Genomic DNA, 22,284 nt, shown 5'->3' with positions numbered 1-22,284 from the left:
TCTCTATAAGGGTATCAGAAGACCACCTATGCAGCACATTATATAGAAAACCTACCGAAAGGAACTTGTTACTAAGATACGCCAGTCATCATAACAGGAGCCTCAGGGACAATCTTCCATTCGAGCAGTTCCTGCGCATCCGCAGTAACTGTACCTGGAAAGAAGACTACTTTAGGGAGTCAGACCACTTTAAAGAGGATATCCTAAAAGACTGGTTACTCGAGCCAGAAAAAGAACCTGGTACCAAGACCGTGAGACATTATTAACACCCAAAACATCAAGACGAAAATCCGACAGAATGATCTGTGTTACAACGTATTGCACACAAAGTAACAGGTTTAAGAAAATTATCAACGGCCACTGTACGCGCCATGCTTGAGTCCCCACTAAGCCCCACTATTCAATCGATGTGGAACCTACCCAGTGTAATAGGCCACTTCATATGTACACATTGCAAGGCTTGCAAAATGACGATTGAAACCAAGCAATTTAGGTACAGGAACCATGACATCCAAATCAAAACACATAGTAACTGCAATTCCAAAGATATAATTTATGCTATTGTCTGTCCCTGTAATCTAGTATATGTGGGTCAAACTCACAAGAAGGTGAAAACCAGAATATTGCTGCACTGTAGTCGTATCCGATGCGGCACACCAGGGGCACTCCTTGTTGAACACTTCAAAGAACACTCCCATCCTCCCGAATCCATCAAATGGCTCGTCCTAGAGAAAGTAACACTGGGACCAAGAGGGGGTGACATAGGGTCACTTCTCAATGTCAGAGAATGTAAGATGATGTTCTTGCTGGACACCGTGAATAATGGACTAAATGAGTTGGAGGGCACAAAAGCAGTTGACAGGTCTAACAACAGAGTAAGGCAATCACTCAATACCAACAATGCATCCCTTGTCATTTATTTAAAATGTACTCTTCTGGATCTACCATACCTATGAATAACCATGTGGGATATTTTTGAACATCTTATCCAGATACCTTATGAGTATTGTAAAATTCAAATCTAGGAAATATTATGTGCCTCTTGAGAGATAGCAGCCACCTTGTATATGCTTACCTTTACATGTTCTTCTTGTAGGTTTATATGGAACGCAGGCCAACTTAATATGTTATGTGTGTTATGTGTATATATAACGGCGGGTGGCCTAGATTTTATATTATTATGTTCAGTGGAGAAGTGTGGCTCAATGATTAGAGCAGCAGACCCTGATGCAGAGGTCTAGCCCGGGACCAGGGTTCAATTCCCCGCCTCAGCGGGTCTTGGGCTCAAAATTCCACGGACCTGATAATTCTCGCCTCGGTGCCTATTCCAATCATGGAGTCCCACTCTGCAACTCTGGGCAATAGCTTGCTTAATCTCCACAACGGCCCCCACAACGCTAAGGATGCCTGGCCTCCACCTTGGGGGTGCCCAGGAGTGGACGCCTCACAGGGAAAGCCAGGAGGGGTTCCACAGTGGTATTCGTACAAGCGCCTTGAGACCCTTGTGGGTGAGTAGTGCGCTATACAAGTATCAATTTAATGTATATTGGTAATATCAGTGTAAATATACAACTTATGCCTTTGGGGAGTCACTCAACATACATGCAAGGTTAAATTACGATTTAAATCAAGATACATCACGTGCTTCTTATGTACTAGAGTACGCCATACGTATGTCTATTGATTTCCTGATTACCATTATATGTTACTTTTGTGATTTATGTGGAACAAATGTCAATATGTATAAATAACAATGGATAATCTGGATACTGCATCCTCACGTTCAGTGTATATTGTATATACCGGATAAAATATACAACTTGTTCAAGCACACATCTTAGATTTAATCATACTAGGCTTTTCATTATGTTCAGTGTATATTGGTAATACCAGTGTAAATATACAACTTGTGCCTCTGGGGAGTCACTCAACATACATGCAAGGTTAGGATTACGAGTTAAATCAAGATACATCACGTGCTTCTTATGTACCAGAGTACGCCATACGTATGTCAATTGATTTCCTGATTACCATTATATGTTACTTTTGTGATTTATATGGAGCACATGTCAATATGTATAAATAACGATGGATAATCTGGATACTGCATCCTCACGTTCAGTGTATATTGTATATACTGGGTAAAATATACAACTTGTTCAAGCACACATCTTAGATTTAATCATACTAGGCTTTTCATACCCATCCATGACCGTACACACATATCTGTGCCCCTATATCACACTGGTGTAAACACAGCCTTTGATACAACATATCAGTTCAACTACGCTGACCATTTCCAGCAGGACAGCCGCAGTAGCACCATCCCACTTGTGCTAGCTCTACCGTTGACGTTGCACATTCAGGATGCTCTGACAGTACGCTTGTTCTGTCTCTGCCCCATCACCCGGTCATCATGACGAAGCGCATTGCGACGTCCCAGTGCTGCACGATTTTCCTTTGAAGACAGACAAAGCCGCCTCATTCCGGTTCACTACAATCAAGGTGAAACCTTCGGGAGAGGTAAGCAGGCTGACACGGGGTCTCTCAAATGGGTTGTGACGGGGATCACTTTATGATCGCTTCACACAAGGCACACCTTTTATGCAGGCCCCTTGATCACTTCCATTGTTCGTTGTCACATCGCTGACTCTGTCACCTCACATATATTCAGCATTGCACTGTAATTGAAGAACCGTCGGCCTCTGCCATATTGCATGATAACGCTGTAATACAAGCACTGTTTTTTTTGTCTTTGTTTCTCAAGGGCCTCATATCGTGAGCAGGGGCGGCTGGTGACATTTGAAAGTGGTGAGGCGTAAACTAATTTGCATATTGCAGGAGCTTTCTTGCCCTTTACCTTTACTGAATACGGCGGATTTTGTCCCCCATCATCTTTATACGTAGGTATTCATACCTGATCTATTTACTAGCACACATACCTTTGTAAACACCCCCCCTCACATGAGGTTTGTCTTCCACAGGTGCTCCCCCAGTCCTGATGAAGACCCCACCTCAAGGACCACTATCCATCCTGAACTAAGGGGTCGAAACGTCGACTACATTTTTACTACAAACTCTAGCGACATCACATAAGATACTGTTTGGGTCCTATTGAGTTATGTATTTTATTGGGAACATTCTTATCATGTATGGAAACGTACACATCGAACAACGTTGATGTGTATATGTCACCACAACCTTTCCTTGTCCCTCATCCTCACTTGAAAACTCTTTCCTTCTCATCCGCCCTTTTTTCTATGTCACCCAGAGCACTGTATAAATATTGCACTTTTATCTCATAGAGCAAATGTAAGGCTCGTATCTGTAAATGCTTTGAGTTGAACTGCATCAGATAACCTTGAACAATACAAAGACACGGAAGTGGATTTACTACCACATTTTTTGATACTGGACTCACATGAAATGGCATCACGTACTAAGTAACAGCAAGTAAATACCAACCTATCACTGTTATTGTGCCAACGTCTTGTTCTGGTGAAAGTAAGATGAAAATGAGCAGCGGAAACATGCCCATGCTTTTTATACCATGTTTATTAATATTTATTATGTGTGATGTACATGTTGGCAATGTAGAATAATTTGCAAGGATTATTGTGTGCAAAAATATTGGAATACAAAAATATTTTGTTAAAAAATATTGTCAAAAACATCTTGGTCCCATACTTATAATGTAATCATTGTGTCAAAAATAGTTACCCACTACTGCTTTAACAAATTTTGAACAGAGTAATTAAACTCACCTGTATGGTTGGAGATAGTTCCCTCAGAACAGGGTAAACACTGGAAGCAGCAGGAAGGTCGACCAGCAATGGCTGATATCCTATCTCCTGGAGGACAGCTTTTGCTGCAGACTGACATAGGGGCCTGAGAAAATTCCAGGGAGAGTGAGAGAGAGAAGAGCATAGAGAGAGAGAGAGAGAGAGAGAGAGAGAGAGAGAGGGAGAGAGAGAAAGAAAGAGAGATAGAGAGATGGAGAGAGAGAGAGGAGAGAAGAGTGAAAGAGGGTATATTAAATCTATCCATTGGAGCTATCTACCTGATGAAACATATAGCTCTTCTATTAACTATGACTAGTTTTTATTTTGTGGTAAAGATGTATTATTCTCTCCCCAAAGTACTAACAGGACTTAATAGACACCATTTATTAACTTGTAACCTAGAGGCCAGGTTAGGCTTTTGCATCAGGATGACTTCTAATTATATTCAACCCAGAAAGATGGGAAGTTTATTCAACAAACTGGAATTATCATTTTTGAGCTTCAGGTTATAGATAGGTCTATACTGTTGGTGCCTTAGCCTGCTAACCCCTTTCTGATTGTGCAAGAATGACATCACTAGACATTAAACAATTGTATTAAAGCCTCCTTGTGCCACTATTCTGGTTGTAGGAATCATGTAGCACCTAGAATTGAATACCTAGACTGTGAAATGAAAACATTAGCATCTAAATACCAATAATACAGCATCTCCTAGTGATCAGTAAAGGGAAGTGTAACGTGAAAAGGTATGTGTAATCCAATGTTTCTCCAAGTTGAAAATAAAGGAAAACACCCTTTACCACATAGTCAGAACCACACAGTGCCTTTACAACATGGGCACTACAACTAAGCGGTGGGGACCATGCGTTCCTTTAGCAATTAGTCTTTACAATGACTTGCTTTAGGGAACACGTTGTTGGTGTTAGATTTTTAATTATACTATTCCAAAGTCCACCTCTTTCCTAAGGAAAGTTGGTATAATGACTTGCGTGCTAAATGAACGTGTGGTAACAACATATTCACTGTATTGCCTGCTTTGCAAAGGCATGTGTGGTAAAGGGAAGCATGGTATCGTCATATAACAAAAAATAAACCTAGGACTCCTGCCTTACGAGTCTTCCTCTCTAGTCAGAGTCTGTGCTTATACATGCAGTGTGTGACATCATAGGTGTTGCAGCTCAAGCAATTACCATGCACCTCTGTCACATGGATGGCTTAGTTCTTTTTCAGGACATGCCTGTGTGATTATGGAACATGTTTAGAAGAGAACCTCTAACGGTCAAGGAGCAATAAGATCAGCTTGAGTGGGTGAACTCGATATATAAATTACCCTGAGCTCAACACCATATTACCTATGGCACAGAACACACGGGCTTTACTTAGGATAATATGCACCAAAAAAGTAATAAAGTCAAAACAGCAAACAATAAAAATCCTAAACTGAAAAAGGTAAAATGTAATAAAGAAAATGACACCAAAACCACAGACATCTAATAAGGGAACCCTGACACATGAATTTGTAATGTTTTAAGTTGAAAAAAGCACTAAACTCCATTGCCCATCTATGGAAGCGGTAGACCCGGACCTAGGCGTGATTTCAGGTTGACAACGATGCATACGGGGGTTAGATATATGATGCACTTTCTACCCTGTCAAATATTTTACCTTCCTGACTTGGGGCCAGATGTACGACCATTTGCTTTTGTGACGCACAACTTGCGAAAAATTGCAAATCACAATTTGTGAGTTGCAAATGTACAACATTGACAGAGACACTGTCAGTAATTCCCAATGGGGTGCAAAATGTGAGGCTTGTGAATATTAATGAGCCACTCGCAATTTGCGACCTCATTGGGAATGGCTGGCCCTCCCAGGGCCCAGGGAGCTCAGCAGACCTCCATGTCTGTGACTGCTTTTCAATAAAGCAGTTATTTTTTTTCCTAAATGCAGCTAATTTTCCTTAAAGGAAAACGGGATGCATTTTTTAAAAAAATAAAACGTTTTAGTTTCATTTTTTAAGGGCAGGTAGTGGTCCCTGGGATGTTAATATACTGTTTCTCAGGTGGAGGCATTTCCTCATCTATAAGCCTGGGCTTGTAGAATTACATCACAGTAAAGGGTATTTTGATGTCTAAAACTGGATTTCTCTGTTATATTAAGGGTTTATCAGCTGTTTGAGCCTGTAAGAGTGGCCTAATTTGAGGAATGTCGTAGTTGTCTGCCTCCTGTTATTGAGAGATATGTTCAATTTTTAATTCTCCCACCCTGCACTTTCAAAATAGGTTCCCAGAAATGTGAATTGGAAACAACTTTGAAGGACAGGATAGAAAAATGGATAGGAGCAAAATTAGCAGTATGTTTCTTGCATAAAAAAATTATTAGAGGGCACGTCAAATTGCATATCCACATAGTTTTCACTCTCATTAAAAAAGAATTGCCCATGACCCCTCTTGTTTATAGTGTGGGAAAGGCTTAAGGTTCATTACAGCAACCAGCTGAGTCTATCATTCCAGGAGGCCTTTGGAAGGTGCTAATCTTTTTAATCATAGGACCATGGGATGAGTCACCAGCTCAAAACACATTATAGTACCAGGAAGGTTGACGGAAGGCTGGAAGCAAGTAGGGCAGTTATGACTAGAGTATCTGGAAGGCATTCCCCCAATTTACCAACTCATAAATATTATTTGACTATGTTGTGATATGGTCTAATATCAAAGACTAAAACATAATTTAGTGTAATAGTAATTTTATGTTGTTGTTTTTTGTATTGAATTATGTTTTTATCTCATTGTTCATATTATTGTGAAATATATTCTTGTTGACTGATGATATAGTACGATATAATGTATTTCTGATGGTTGGGATAATCTGGAGTTTGGGTGGGCAGTGATTTTATAAAATTATATATTAATTCATCCTAATTAATGTTTTTTTTTCATTTGTAATTCATTTGAATGTCCAACTAATAATTCAATTGTTTATTACATTTCCTTGTGGTATTGAAGTATGTATCAATATTTGTATTTGTCATTGTTTTACATGGTCAATACATATTTACATAATTTATTACCATTTCTTTTGGTGTTAAGATGTTAATCAATGTTAAAATTATTACTTATCTGTTTACCGGGTTGCTACATTTTTAAATGATTTAGTACATTTTATCTTTGTGTTGTGGTGGTAATTCTGGTTTTGGGTGGTATAATCTCGATTATTTTATTGTTGACTCCCCTTGATTCCACCACAAGGAATTTTGGGAGTTATGTCCACCTCTAGTTTCAATCTATTGACACCAACAAGATTTCTCATGGAGAGACTAAAACCACAGCATATGGTGAGCCAAATGAGTCAGTCTCTAATTTGGGTCCTCAAATTGAGACAGGCATGATTAATAGGGTCCCAAGTAAACCTGTCCCTTCAGATAATTTTTTTAGAAGAACCTTGGGGCATATTAGCAAGAACCTCTTTGAAATTATCGCAGTTTTAGCTGCAGGAAAGTACAGCTAAAACAGTGATAATGGGCTAACTAATATGCGTTATAGAATTCCAATAGAAGCCCAGGCTAGATGTCCTGCACATCTAACCTGGGCTTCTATTGGAATTCTATAAAGCTTATTAGCAAGCCCATTATCGCTGTTTTAGCTGCACTTTTCTGCCGCTAAAACAGCGATAATTTTAACGAGGTTCTTGCTAATATGCCCCCTTGTTTGTTCCAGACCTTTTCATTACAGTGCCAATTAGTCTTTAAAGCTAATGTAAGCGTTTTCCTTTGGATAATTCAATGTTTACATTTACCTTGTCCTATTTAACTAATTACACCTTAATATAAAAACAAACACTCAACTTATCTCAAATTGGACACCTTAGTTATAAAATTAGCAAGGAAAGAGAGTAAATTAATAACACAATATCTGCAAGAAAACTTGGGAGAGAGGTTTATTCACAATTCCACCTTTATACCAAAATCAAATGGGAACTGTTGGTCATTCATAAAGTAACAAGAGTATAAATACATCAAACTAACAAACACTACCCTCTCCCGCTCAAAAACTATGCTGCTGGATTAATTCCATTGAGACTAATATATTTTTCGAGCTCAATCTTCAAGGAGCTTCCAATTTGGTCAGAATCCATAGGGGGGGGGGGTGAGTGCAAACCAGCCTCAACACTCGTTACAGCACAATGATTGTCTGGTGACGCTATTCATTACATGCAATGGCCCTGCAGCATTCCAGAATTTTGTTAACAGCATTTTTAAAGATCTGTTCACATTTAGTCCAAAGGTATTGAACAGTATCATACACATGTTCAAGGAAGAGAAGTACTGTCTCGGTTAATGAAATATCGATTTTACAGTAAAGCAGAAAAACGTGTTTTTAACACAGATCAGGGTTTGGCCTTTAAAAATCGCCCCTACTGCTGTCAAGGAAATACAACATTTCTCAGGCTTTCCAGATGTTAATAGAAATTGTATTAAGTTGTTTTTCACAGATGTGTGGCCAATCAAATGTTTGCTATAAAATGGCATTCTATTACCTGAGGCTTGAAATATAAGAAAGCCTTTCCCACCTTGACAATGTAATTTACAACTGTACCCATGCTCCAATGCTAATATGCAACTTATTATCATTGCTAAATCTGATGCTCCAGAATTTGCAATTGGATTTGTCCTGCAATAGAGAGATCCCACAACAAAAGCTGTGCTTTCAGGGGCATTTGCCCTGGAATGCTTACCATTTCTGAATGCAATTATAGCATCTATCATAGACAACTTCTTTTGATGAAATAGGCTTTTACACAGTGGTGAGCAATACATGAGACCAGTCTGGACAGACCAGAAAACCCTTTTATATTTCATATCTAGGCAGTTTTTGAAAGGCAGACATGCATGATATGGTTGTTTGTGTCTTGATGGCAAAACAAAGTCCCCTGTATGCCAGGAGATAGACATGGCCAGGCTGATTCAGTATCTAGACAAGGGAAAGACAGAGAAGAACTGGTGCCTGCTCCTAAAACCTTACCAGATACAACTCAAGAAAGAGAAATTTTACATCAATTAAAGAACCATGTCCAAATCAGAAAAGGACAGAGGAATGTTGAACAATTTCTACAATATGATTTGCAAGGGTGTAGAAAGGAGTCAACAGAACTATAAAGGAGCCATTCCCTATATTTGCCTCATTGAGAGATGCAATTTCAAGTCAGGTAATGTTACCACAATTCTCACATTACAGAACACAATGGTTCAAGAAAGATGAAATTGTTTCTACGAAGGCACCTTTGGTGGCCAAATTAGTCTAGATATTTCCGAGTATAACATGAAGAAATATTCAGTTTGCACTCAGATGAAAGAGATAAAGCTAAACCTGTAGAATTATTGCAACATCTTGACACCCTGACCCAGATGTTGTCCATTATCTAAATGGATTATGTATTGAATTACAATTATCACAATGGTTTAATATACTGTAGATGGTGGTGGATTATGGCATTTGTTGTGCCTCTGAAACGATTGCCGGCAGCTTCAAAAATAGCTCTTCAAGATTTATGGATGAGCTGATTAAGAAGCTCAAGTCATTGCCAATTGTCAGAAAAAAACTGATAAATACCATAGATGTTAAACATTTTCCATTTACAGGCTATTATCCACTGCCTGCTGTGCAGACACAAAGATTTAGCAAAGCTAGATAACATTATTACTGGTGATTTTTGATAAAGCACCAGAATGTGTGAAGGAGTGAATTTTCATGGCAGAGTTTGCCCACTCAACTCTGTGCATTCTCATAGAAACCTCTCTTTTCTATGTTTTGCAACTATTCACCCAAAACCCTTTGGCATATCTTTCTCCTAACAGAATACCAGGTTGGGGGGAAAGGTATAGCTGTGTGCAAAATATCTATATTTGCCAGGGTGGAACCCTAATTTTGGCTCCAGATATGTTGGTCCACATTCTATCCTGAGTAGGAGAATCAGTTGTGCAGCTTACTTAGGAGATGAAACATTCTCTATTTCAGGTAGCTTTTATTAAAGTTGGAGTCAATAAGAGAGGAACTCCACTGCCTTCCATATTGGTTCATAGCTCAGAGCTAGAACTATTATTGATCTAGTATTTAATCTCTAGTTAAGTATTTGATGCCTCAGAATGATCCTGGGAGCTGACCTCTTTTGTGCATGCACAGACACTGGTGTCTCAATTTCATCAACAGTCCCCAAATCATTCAGGCCCCAACATGAGATTGAGGGATTCATTGGGGTGGTACTGTGATGAATATCAAGAAAGATTGTGCCAGCTCAGTACACTTACCCATGCATGGAGGGATATGGACTCCACTTTAACTTCAGAAGAGGTCAATCTTGATGAGAATGGTGGATGGAAAAATAGATGCTAAGCAAGTCCTGAATTCATAGTTGCGGAAAGGACACCTGCGGTCTTAAAAAAGGACAGTGCAAAGATTGAACCGGTGCCTGGAAATATCTCCCAGTTTTTTGGCTTTCTTTGCTTCTGTCAGCATATGCGAGCCCCCACTGTTTGTTATTTACACTCTATTCATGTTCCCACCCCTGTTTGTCCTCTGAATTCCTGGCTCTCTATCCATAGTTTTCTGTGTACCCATTTGTGTCTGAAAAGTGATTTTGCTCCATGACATATTCGTGCTCTGCATCAGAAGCATGCTGCTGCTTTCCACTTTGGCAGCACCTCTGTGGCATTGCTGTCAGTTCATGGCATAATATATGCCACCTTCCTGCTAAGCTGGTGTGCTGCCTCACTGCGTTCTTACAGCTCTGGATCCTCCTCTTGGCCATTTGGCTCTAGGCTTCAACATTGACAGGACTGGGGTTAGTCACAGTATGTCGTCATCGAGTGAGAGATAACTTATAAGCACCATTGATTTGAAATATTCACTTTTTATTTATTTAAAAAGTCTCATATTGTCACTTTGCCTGTTTATTTCTCTACAGCACAATTACAAAGTAGGAAAATGGGTTAAATTAGGTCTAAGCATAGTATTTTGTACTGGAAGGGTGCACTCCCAGCACAAAACCAATGCTTTATATCAGGCACACAACCCTACACTATGGAGCAAAGTTGTGTATGTTAGTGCATACACAGCCTAAAGCACTCATCTCCGTTTTATGCAGCACCGTATCTTTGGTTGTATTTTTTATAAAGCTTAATCGACTAACAAAGTAAATGTTGTGAATTGGAATCCAGGAGTGTCTCTGTGAACTCCTATATCAAATGACACTGTGGAGGTGCTATAACTGAACTATGTGGTAAGCTGTAATTGTGTGAATATGTGGTAAAAGACACAGGTAATAAGCATTTACCATTGAACAGATTTACTTATAGCACATTGAACAGGGGAAGCAGAGCTACAGTCACCATCCATTTCTAGCTTTTAGTTATCCTCTCATTGTGATCCATGGCAAGGCATTGGCCATTGCAAGCATCTAGGAATATCTCCTTTCCTTTGTGACCAGTCCTGGTTCAAGTTTAGTCTTCACAAATTCTTTGTCTATTTGTGTATTACTGAGTTTGGGTATCCAAAGTTACTTTGTACATCTCATTCCTCACACTCTAGAGCTGTGCTAATGGGAAAAGAGGAACAACCCAATAGCAAACTAGTCGTAAAGGTGACCTCAGAAGAATATCACCGTATTCTCACCTCAGTATACTTTCCACCCCAGTGGATGCTGCTGATGTTGATAGTCAGTTGGCTTCCAGCTGCGGCCTTTCCATCGTAGGTGCCAACCTTGACAAAACTGCTAGTGTTGCTGGATGTCATGTGCCAGTACAACAGATCAAGAAAAGGTGGTGAGTCCCCGTTGGCATCGAAGAATGCCTCACCTCCAGCAGAGTTCTCCATGCGGGCATTCTTCACATAGTGCAATAGCTACATACAGAATATAACATATCATTTGGAGTGATGTTTGCCTTTTTATCTTTAATAAAAATGTTATTTACACTTGATGTATTTCATTAAAATTTCACAATCTATCAAAATGCCAAAAGGGAAAAAACATGTTGTGGTAATGCCAACTCAATCCACAGCTAATATTGGTAAAAACCCATACATAAATGGGGCAACTGACATGTGAATAATGAAAATGACACCTTTTTGCATGTTAAGAATTAAAGATATAGGGCAGAATGTACGACGTGATTTTGCATGCGCAAACAGGTTTGCACACTGTTGGCCATGTACAATTCCTAAATAGCAAGTCACAATTTATTTGTGACTCGCTTTTTAGGAATTGAGAGTCGCAATTAGGAAGGGGCGTGAAGCTCCTTAATATTAATGAGCCTTGCAAGTTGGGACCCTATTGGGAATCGCAAAACAGTGTAATAACACTGTTGTACATTTCATTCAGTGCCTAAATGAAAGGGTTCTACATCTGGCCCATATTAATGTTTTCGCTAAATCACAGGCTCATAACTGGGCATGTAATCCAGGTCACCTGGTTGAAAGGTTAGCAGCTTAGTTATTTACAATCTGCAAGGGAACAGTGGCAGGTTTGTGCCATTCACATGCTGCATGCTTACATTCATAGGGGTCTATTCACAAACGACGTTTAGTAGTACTTCCTTTAGTGCTACTCATACAATACAAATAACATAAGAGAGGAGGTCTCTGCCTCTAAAATATTTTTTGTGTGAAGGTATGACAGACCCGGGCAGAGTTTGCGGAACTCCGCGAAGTCGCAAAAAAACACCACCCGCTTGCGTGCAAAGTTTGCTGGCACTCCCATTCACGTTGCAATGGCAATGCAGAGTGTATTCTTGAGTTCCAAATCGCACACAAATGTCACTACGGGGTTTTCATGTGGGTCCTTGCAGTCCAAATATGTGTGAATGGCACCACATGGTCCGATTGGGGGCTGTTATCTTGTTTTTCTGCTGTTATGGTGCTGGCCTTAAATCATAACCCCTCTTTAATGTATTATTGCTCCACCTTTAAAACGTATCTACCACTCTATATTATATCTTACATTAGTGTGTGCCTTTGTGTATTTTTCGTTTTTCAAAAAATGTTGGTGTTTTTGTGACTTTTTGTATTTTGTTTATTTTTCCCCTAACTTCCTTATTTATTTCTTCTTTCCTTCCCTTTCTCTTCCTTTTTTTTCTTTACCCCACCTAGCACCATGGCAGAGGGACATCTTCCTTCCTTGTGAGCGGTGCTGCCACCCAAATGATCAGCTCTAGGCAATCTTTAGTGAGGAGGAAGTGGCAGCACTGTTTTTTTGTGCAGTGCCACCTCCCCTCCATGCTGGTAGCAGGCAGCAGGACCGGCAGCAGAAACCCCCTGTAGGAGCATCGGCTGCACTGGGGAGGGTGTGCCACTGAGTGCTGTGCACTAGCCAGATATGGCACACTGCAGCAACTGATGCACCACTGGGCGGATATTGTGGACAGCGAACAGGATCTGCTTGATCTGCTAGGCGTCGAGATTCCGGGGTTCGGTGATAATTAATTATTTGTTGTGTTTGTGTCCTACAATGATAAAACAAATATTCTGAATAGCATGCTGCTCAAGCTCAGAGGTAAGTTACATTTAGTTTAGGTTTAAATATTATAATGCTATCCAGTTTCTAGTTTCAGCTAGGAAGGCACTCAACAGTGTTACCTAATCATGCTCATCATTGGCACTCACTTTAGTTGATTAATTAAGAAGCCATTGCTGACTGTCCGCCTGTCACCATAGTAAATCAGTGATAGCAGTGAGTAAGCATTTCCTCTGTGACTTTCTTTATGTAGCTTGAACAGTCCCAAGCTAACATCGATGTGTAGTAAGCATATATGTATTGAAAAGGGGGTTGAACTTAAGATTGAGAAATGAGAATAGAATCAAAGATCATTCACTGCAAATTATTACTTCTAAATGTAGTCTTTGTTAAGGAAATCCTATTAGGATTAGTATGGGTAACTCAATAGTAGTCAAAACTAGTACTGTAGGTGACCTGTTTTAGAGAAGTAAATAAATGCCGTTCGCACTGATTTTCAGTGCCAGTGCAAGTGGACGCTGTTTCCTTTCTGCAGCTCGAGTAGATTTTTACTTGAGTTGCAGCTTTCTCAACGCGTGCAGTTGGTTTCTCAACGCAAGAGATCACGAGTATACGTGACCACTCGCAATGAGAAATCTGACCACCTGCGATGGGAAATCTTGCCGGGTGGTTGATTTTCTTGCGCTCGCCAACTTGATGTTAACGGTCATGAATAAGGAAAAATCTCACCGGGAGGTGGATTTTTCTCGCTCGAGCTCGCCAACTTGACATTGATGAACGCAAGCGACAGAAAAAACTCTGCTCCGCTATGTGGTACAGAGTTTTTCAGAACTCTGCAAGCTCTGCGTAACGTGGAGTGCGGACAATTCTGCAAACTCTGCGAGTGGAGCAGAGTCACCGCCCAGACTTACAATATCTTAAATCATGAATATTGCTGCTATAACTATTTTTCATGAGTAATTGTAAAGGTTTTAATTATTCGAACAATAACCAATTACTTACTTACAATATCTGACTGCGTTTGCCTGTCATAATAATTTTGTAAAGATTAACTGAATCAATAATCTTTTTTTTTATCTTAATCATGTCTTACATCAGCACCCAAGGGCAAGAAGAGGGACATTGTCGAGGGTCCGGGAAAAGCTGGTCAGGAGGCTGGTCGTGAGGCGCCGGCCACCAGTGCCACAGCTGAGGGCTCTGCTAACCCAGTATGTTTCTATTATTTAGTTTTTATTTTCCTAATGTTGTGTTTTGGTATGATTGATGTGGTTTTACAGTACAATCTTGGGGTATATTAGAATGTTGGTGCTGGGTTCCAGGATGAGAGTTGCTGTCTGGAGGCTGGTGTTGCTGAAGAGAAATAAAGTTTATCTGACACCCTTGCCTGCCGTCTTTCTTCCAAGTGGCGACAAGGTCGGGATTCAAACCCACTCACTCAAAGTACAATGGATGATGTTTTTGTTGTATTACTGTTATCCCTGCATTATCTTTTTTTTCTTACATTATATGGTTTTTCTTTTTTGGCAGCTGACTTTTTCCGGTCTCTAGTCCCTTGTTTACTATTTAATCTTTTGCTTTGTTGGTAATCGTTCCCTCTGTTCTATAATCTTGTGTTAATGTAAGAGCAAGACTAAGAATAACACATTTTTGTGGTACTCTATTTTCTACCATGAAGATTGCAAGCCCAAGTAAGCTAGTATTATAAATAATATTCACAATGTATGCTTGTTGAGAAGGGTTTCTTTCTACTCCTTGTGCACTAATAGCTGAATTCATGAGAGAGTTGCCATGGTCTCTTGGACCACCCCCCCCAATGTTGTGTGCTGTCTCATTCATTTTCATTTATACAATTTACCAGTATATTTCCACTACAGTGCAGCACTGCTGGAAACAAAAGTATGAGGTCCCTGTCCCATTGCATTTGCCAACCATCAGCATATGTTTTTAATTGACCATTTTTCCATGCCGGGCTCATCTAACATAGTGTGAACCAACCAAATGCCCAGAGTGATTAGTATGGGAAACTCAATGAAAGTCAAAACTAGTACTATAGGAGACCTGTTTAGAGAAGTACAATATGTGACTGCGTTTGCCTGTCATAATGATTTTGTAAAGATGACCTGAATCACTAGCCTGTTTTTTTAAAATCTTAGTCATGTCTTACATCAGCACCCAAAGGCAAGAAGAGGGACATTTTTGAGGGTTCGAGAGAAGCTGGTCAGGAGGCGCTGACCACCAGTGCCGCTGCCGAGGGCTCTGCTAACCCCAGTAAGTTCTAGTATTTCGTTTTTATTTCCCTAATGTTGGGTTTTGTAATAATTGTTGTGGTTTTAGAGTACAACCTTGGGGGATATTAGAATGTTGGTGCTGGGATCCAGGATGAGGGTTGCTGCCTGGAAGCTGGTGTTGCTGATGAGAAATAAAGTTTCTCTGACATCCTTGCCGGCCATCTTCCTTCCATGTGGCGACATAGTCGGGATATGAACCCACACATGCAAAGCACAATGGATTACAGTTTTTTTTATTTCTGTTATCTCTGCATTATCTTTTTTAAATAATTTGTTTTTCTTTTTTGGTAGCTAACTTTTTCTGGACCCTAGTCTCTAGTTATCTTTTGCTTTGTTGGTAATCTTTCCCTCTCTTCTATAATCTTGTGGCACTGTAAGAGTAAGAGTAAGACTAAGAATAACACATTTTGGTACTCTATTGTCTACTGTGAAGATTGCAAGCGCAAGTAAGCTACTATTATAAATAATATTCACCATGTATGTTTGTTGAGAAGGCTTTCTTTCTCCTCCTCATGTTCTAACAGGTGAGTTCATGAGGGAGTGGCCGTGGTCTCCTGGACCACCCCTCCAATGTTGTGTGCTGTTTCATTCATTTTCATTTATACAATATACCAGCAGATTTCCATGACAGTGCAGCATTGCTGGAAAAAAAGTATGAGGTCCCACTCCCATTGCATTTTCCAGCCATCAGCATTTGTCTTTCATTGACCATTATTCCATGCTGGGCTTGCCTAGCACAGGGGCCGATTAGGATGGCGGACGGATTGCCCCCGCCGGACTGGCGGCAGCCGCAGCCGGCCCGGCTGGGGCAATCCGTTTGCCATCCTCACTGAAATGACCCCCGCCACATTAGGATGGCTGGGCGGTCCGCGGCGGACGGGAAGACCGTCCGCCGCTTTTCCGCCGGTCTCCTTTGCGACCGGCGGAAAAAGTTCATACATTATGGTGGCGGTGTCTGCGAGACACCGCCAACCATATTACGATACCTGCGATCCTGTGCCTTTCCATGGCGGCATTGCCGCAGTGGAAAGGCATACGTTCTTTGCTTTGGGGGCACGTTGCGCATAGGGTTGCACATGGGGGGTACCTAGGGTACCCCCCTGCGTTTCAAAGTACAACATGGCAGGTGCCTGTCATGTTGTGCTTTGAAACGCACAACATGCATTTTTAGCATTGCGGCGGACGGTGCTTTCAGCACCGCCCACCGCAATGTTAAAAATGCAGGATGCACCCACCACTGTGGCGGGTGCATCCTAATTCGACGCACGGGACCTCCGCCCTTATGGCGGACGGTCCCTTCCCACAACAGGATCCGTCCGCCATCCTAATCGGCCCCTTAGTGTGAAACAACCAAATGTCCAGAGTGATATTTTTGTTAGAAGATACTGCAGTGGTAACCGAACTGTAGTGATGTATTTCGATTGTATTTTGTGACTGAAAAATAAAAGGGTAGTGTATCAGGCATCCAAAATATGTATAATGTTTTTTTTCCAGCCACACAGACCACTACTGATGCTGCCTTCAGTACTGCTGTAGGAGGCTAGTCAGTTGGAAGGGGAGAAGCGGCGGCAGGGACGGGCCACATAATTGTTTGCTTTTTTGACAATTATACTCACTAGCTAGTACCAGGGCGTCATCAACTCATGACGGTGAACCTCCCCCCCCGGCTTTACCAACTACAGTGGAGGTTGAGTTATTATGGCCTCTTCTATCTGCAACTCATCAAAAGCTCACATAATGAGCATTGATGCCTTGAAGGAAACATAAAGTAGGGGAAGGTTTAAAGAAAGGAAAATGGTATAAGAGTGAAAGGGTATTTGAGTGAAAGCGTGCTTGGGTGGGTAAAGGTGTGGATGGGCAAAAGGATGGCTGGAAGAGAGGGTGTTTATTGAGTGGATGTAAATGGATTGGAAATGTTGGTGAAAGGCTGGATGAGAGAAAGCAAAGCTTAATCATGGTGGCTACGGGTGAATTAGAATGAAAAGATTAATTAATGTTTTGATTCTTTTGATGAATACGCAAGGCTGCTCTTGTCATGGAGAGGGGCATACAGTTTGCCTCCGTTTTTTACTTTATTAGATAGGGTTTTCAAAACTTTGGTTCAAAGCCAGGGAGATTTTTTTATTTTTTGTTCTACTCCCTAAACTCACTGTATTTGCTAAATGAGCCAAATGTACCCCACCCATCACTCATCATCCCCCCTCCCAGCCCATGGTGTTTAGTCACCTACCACAGACCTATGGTTTAATTTGTGAAGTCATGTGATTGCAGTGTTGGCTTTTCAATGTGTGTCTGCTTCAGGCAATGTGGCATTTACAGTTTTCAATGCATTGCAAACCGATTACAAAAGGTGTGTTTCTCTTCTCCCACTCAGTCACTTCTTAGTGCTTTACTCCTCCTTCTGTCCCAGCCTACCAAAGAATTAGAAAATCCATTCTTGGCATGTGCCACATTTGATTTTATCAGGCGAAGTGAAGTAATTCCAGAATATATTTGATGGTTTCTTATAACAGATTCATTTTATACTTGTCAACTTCTGTACACTAGTACAGTGACTAAATAAGCCAAAGATGATGAATCAGAGATCAGTGAAGTGATCCCTCTATTCTATATCAAAACCTCTGCCCTACCCACCTAATCCCGCTACCCTACCCTGCAGTAGAGTAAGTCAAGTTTCCTTTCCTTACTTAATGCCCAGCGAATTAATTTGTTGGAAATAATATGTTGTGGTGATCGAAGCTAGTGAGTAAAGTGGGAGTAAGTGAATGATTTGATGTCAAGTTTGGTGTATGGATACATTGTGATGAATATGCCAAATACAATCTATATATCCTGTTCCTTTCCTTGTAGTGCAGTCCATCTACTTAAATCAGACAGGATAACATTGGCATTTCATATGTGAGGTGTGTGAATAAATGATGCGAATGTCTACTCTAAAGTGCACTGCAGCCAGGGTGTATAGGAGGAAATTGAATTATATATAACTTGATAACTGAATGCTGTTGAGCTGATGTGCACCTATGGTTAACCCCTTCGCTGCGGGGTTATTTTCCCGCTGTGCTGGGGGGGAAGGGGGGCGCGCACGGCGCCCGCATGCTCATGACGAGCTCAGCTCGTCATGACCACACCCGTTCCCATGTAACGCTCAGCACAGTGGGGGAATTATCCCCGCATGCGAGCGTTCCACGGCTCATGAAGAACTGAGCTCGTCATGAACACCGGAGCGCCGTGGCTCATGACGAGCTCAGCTCGTCATGAGCATGGAAAGAGTTCATGGATGGATGATGGAACAACCTACATTTTTTCAATTATAACATCTTCTTATAAAATATAAACAACACAAACATGTAAAATTAAAATATTTAAAAAAAAGTATTTTAAAAAGTACAATTAAAAAATGAAATTAAAACAAATTAATTATAAAAAAATTGAACACACTTTAAATAAAAAATGTAAAATGAAAAAAATGTAAATAAAAAAATAACAAGGAAATGTAAATAAAAAAATACCAACAAGTCAAATTATCTTCAAGCATTTTATTAATCTGATATAATCTGATATTGCATCCTTCTGTGGAAGCCTATGGCAAAGGCACACTGGCTTGATGCACAAAATGGCTGCCAGCCAGTGTAACATGGTCATCGACAATGATGAGCAAGAAGGCATGGGGATTTGGGAACAATGAAGACATGTAGGCCTATGGCAAAGCACACTGGCTGGCTACACAAAATGGCTGCCAGCCACATGCTGACGCAACAACCAGCAAGGAGGCATGGTCCTAACAAAGAACACATGCAGGCCTATTGCAAAAGCATACAGGCTGGTTAACAAAATGGCCTCGACCACATGGTCAAGCATCAAGCACGGAGACATGGCCACAACAAAGAACACATGCAGGCCTATGGCAAAAGCATATTGGGTGGCTACACAAAATGTCCACCATCCGCAAGGTTACAACAACAAGCAGGAGGCATGAGAAATAAAGAAAAAATGCAGGCCTATGGCAAGGTATTCTGACAGGCTACACACAATGGCCACCAGTTGCATGGTCACAACAACAACCAGCAAAGAGGCATGGCCACAACAAAGAATGCATACAGGCCTATGTAGACACTTACTATACAAAAAATGGCCCCTGGTCTCATGGCATGGGGAAAAATGGAGGCCTATGGCAAACACACTCACACACACACCCTTGCCAGACAAAGGAGTCATGCTACTAACACAAAGAAAATAGCATAAATTCATCAATGACAAATATGATAGTTAACTTGGCTAAAATGTTTTCACACATTTTCCAAAGGCATCAAATAAAATGATCCACCTATGCACTGTTTGCAGAGAAAAACTTGAAATATAGTAAGACTTTTTTTTTGTAATTTAATGCAATGCAATCCATGGCCTAAATGATGTTTCAATTAACAGACAGCACAGAAAAAGTTGCTTCATGCACCCATGTCTAGTACTGGGTCTACCGGTTGGAAGGCCATTGACAGACTAGGCCACATACAGAATTAAATGATTATTGCAAGTATAGTTAAAAACACAAAGAACCTTTACTAAATTGTGCAACATTCTGCTTACAAAGGAGAAAAATTATATGCAAAAAATAACGTATCCCCTACTGAAACTGCAGGCCACACACCACAATAAATTTAAAAAATCGAATAAAAGTAGTATAAATAAATACTGGTGCCTGCCTCCAATCAAAGAACCAACACTCCTATACATCAATTTTTTTAACTTACTTGTGAAAACTCAAATACAATGTCCTTAAATCCAATGGTATACTTGCTGGGAGAAGCCTGCTAGGCAGGAACATGAATTTGGAGTCTATGGGGCACTTTCTTCCAGTTGGAAAAACGGCCAGTTGGAGAAGAAAATCCACTCAAAAAGCTTCTAAGCTGCTTCTCAAGCACAGGATCCACAATACATTGCGCTGGTGCGTCCGGAAACAGTGCAAATAAGCACGAAGTATCACGCAAGCTTGCTAGTAGCCCATTATCGTGGCACTTGTGAGTGAGCGCCAAAACAAATGTCAAGCGCACAAACAGACAAAAAACTTCTGCTTCACATCTAGGAAGATGGAATTTCGTAAACTACACAACTGGAGTTTACTGCCGAGCCTAGATATGACCATCTGTGGCCATTCGCACACGTACATCTACATTTTTGTAGTAAATGTGAGATGGATGGGAGGTGTCTGGAAAATAGGAATATTTGCAACTAACTAAATTAGAGGGGTTTAGGAAAATGTAAGATGGGCTTAAGGAAGTGCTGTGGATTGGTTTTGGGAAGGACATGCACACACCCACAAAACATTAAGCCCTTTCTTACTTAAACACTGCCCTTCTAAAGTTACAACAGCCAAAAAGCACTCAAATCAATAGTAAATGTTCTCCAACTCAGACCTGGATTGAGAATGTCTCAGCTGAAGACCTAATGCTTGCCTTAGCCTGCAAGTTGATATTAAATAACTGGAAAACTTTAAATCGATATCCTTCAGAATGTGGCAAGAATGGATCACCTTCCTTAGAGGTGCTGACAACGTTGCACTGCAGCTCTCGCCCGGTGTTCCCCTCACAGACCAATTTGAATCTCACCGGATGCCAAACTACTCAAATAAAATCGCCCATAAAACTAGTATCTTAGGAGAGAGTTAATTTCTCTTCGAATACACCCTTTCACAGCTCAGCACCCATGCACTTATTTCTTAGCACATCTCCTACTTCGATTCTTCACCTACTTCTCTTCCAGCTAGGTCTAATGTAATTTTATTCCACTGTGCATGGTTTCTACACAAGTCCTGACCACACCAGACCTACTGCAGGATCTCCCGGTCACTCCACGACTTAAGCAAGATATCTGCACTGCTTATTATAACTTCTTCATTGTTTTGCCCATGTCTGTCATGATACTTTGATGCTATGATTAAGATATATAACAATGTCTAAATAATCCACAACCTATAATACGATGTATATGACTACAAATTATAAAGTGACGAGATGGTCTTTGGGTTATTTGCAATTTATAACCGGTACAGTCTCTTCTTCTCCCCCTCTCTGTATCCCTAGTCCATATGGCTGAGATACCCTCCACCCCCTCTCAACACAATCCCCAAGGATGGGAAGACGGAAACGGTTCTGAACTTTTGGAAGGCGGGAGGGAATTACCCTCCCGGCCGTATTTATTAAAATATGAAACAAAATTAAAACATTAAATTTACAGTTTCATATCATGTACAATTTCATTTACACATTACGATGTTCTTTTGCTGACCTTAACACATCTCTAATACAAAGGTTCTCCTAGCCGATACTAAACATCCTGCAAATGCATTTCTCAAAATTGAAATTGTACATCCTAACATTACGGGCCAACGGCAAGGTCGTAACCGGTGTCAGATCCCCCATACCAGAACTCCCCCCTCACTTGTGAGGGGCGGACGCACAGAGGGCTGTACCTCTGTGCCTGCTTCCAATTTCCCTTGTCTTAGCGGGGGCCCTCTGTTAACTCGACGCCATCTTAGTGGTCATCCGAGGACTCGTGTGAGGTGTCTAGAAGGTAGCGTAGACCCCCCTCCCACCCCACACAACTTACCACATCTGCCGTCGCAGATGTCCTGGCCCCGGGAAATTCCCAGGAGGGGCCCGTAGCCCCTCCTCCCCAGGGAGGGGCCCATGGCCGCCTTCCCTTTCGGCGTCCCC

The 22,284-nt window shown here is 40.9% G+C and overlaps 1 protein-coding gene across 1 annotated transcript in view; it reads right to left on the bottom strand.

Moving 5' to 3' along the window:
- LOC147684544 (extracellular calcium-sensing receptor-like) overlaps window positions 1-22,284 on the bottom strand; it is a 51,826-nt gene that overhangs the window by 10,593 nt on the left and 18,949 nt on the right. Inside the window, exons 2-3 of the mRNA XM_086939703.1 lie at window positions 11,450-11,677; window positions 3,765-3,888 (exon numbers count right to left, since the gene is read on the bottom strand). Coding sequence (XP_086795829.1) covers window positions 3,765-3,888; window positions 11,450-11,677 — 352 coding nt within the window. The remainder of the gene's footprint in view (window positions 1-3,764; window positions 3,889-11,449; window positions 11,678-22,284) is intronic.

Source organism: Lissotriton vulgaris, chromosome 10 (genome assembly GCF_964263255.1).
Source record: "Lissotriton vulgaris chromosome 10, aLisVul1.2, whole genome shotgun sequence".
Classification (NCBI taxonomy): Eukaryota; Metazoa; Chordata; class Amphibia; order Caudata; family Salamandridae; genus Lissotriton; species Lissotriton vulgaris.
Note: the sequence above shows the minus strand (reverse complement) of the source record. Positions and strands in the feature narration are given on the sequence as shown.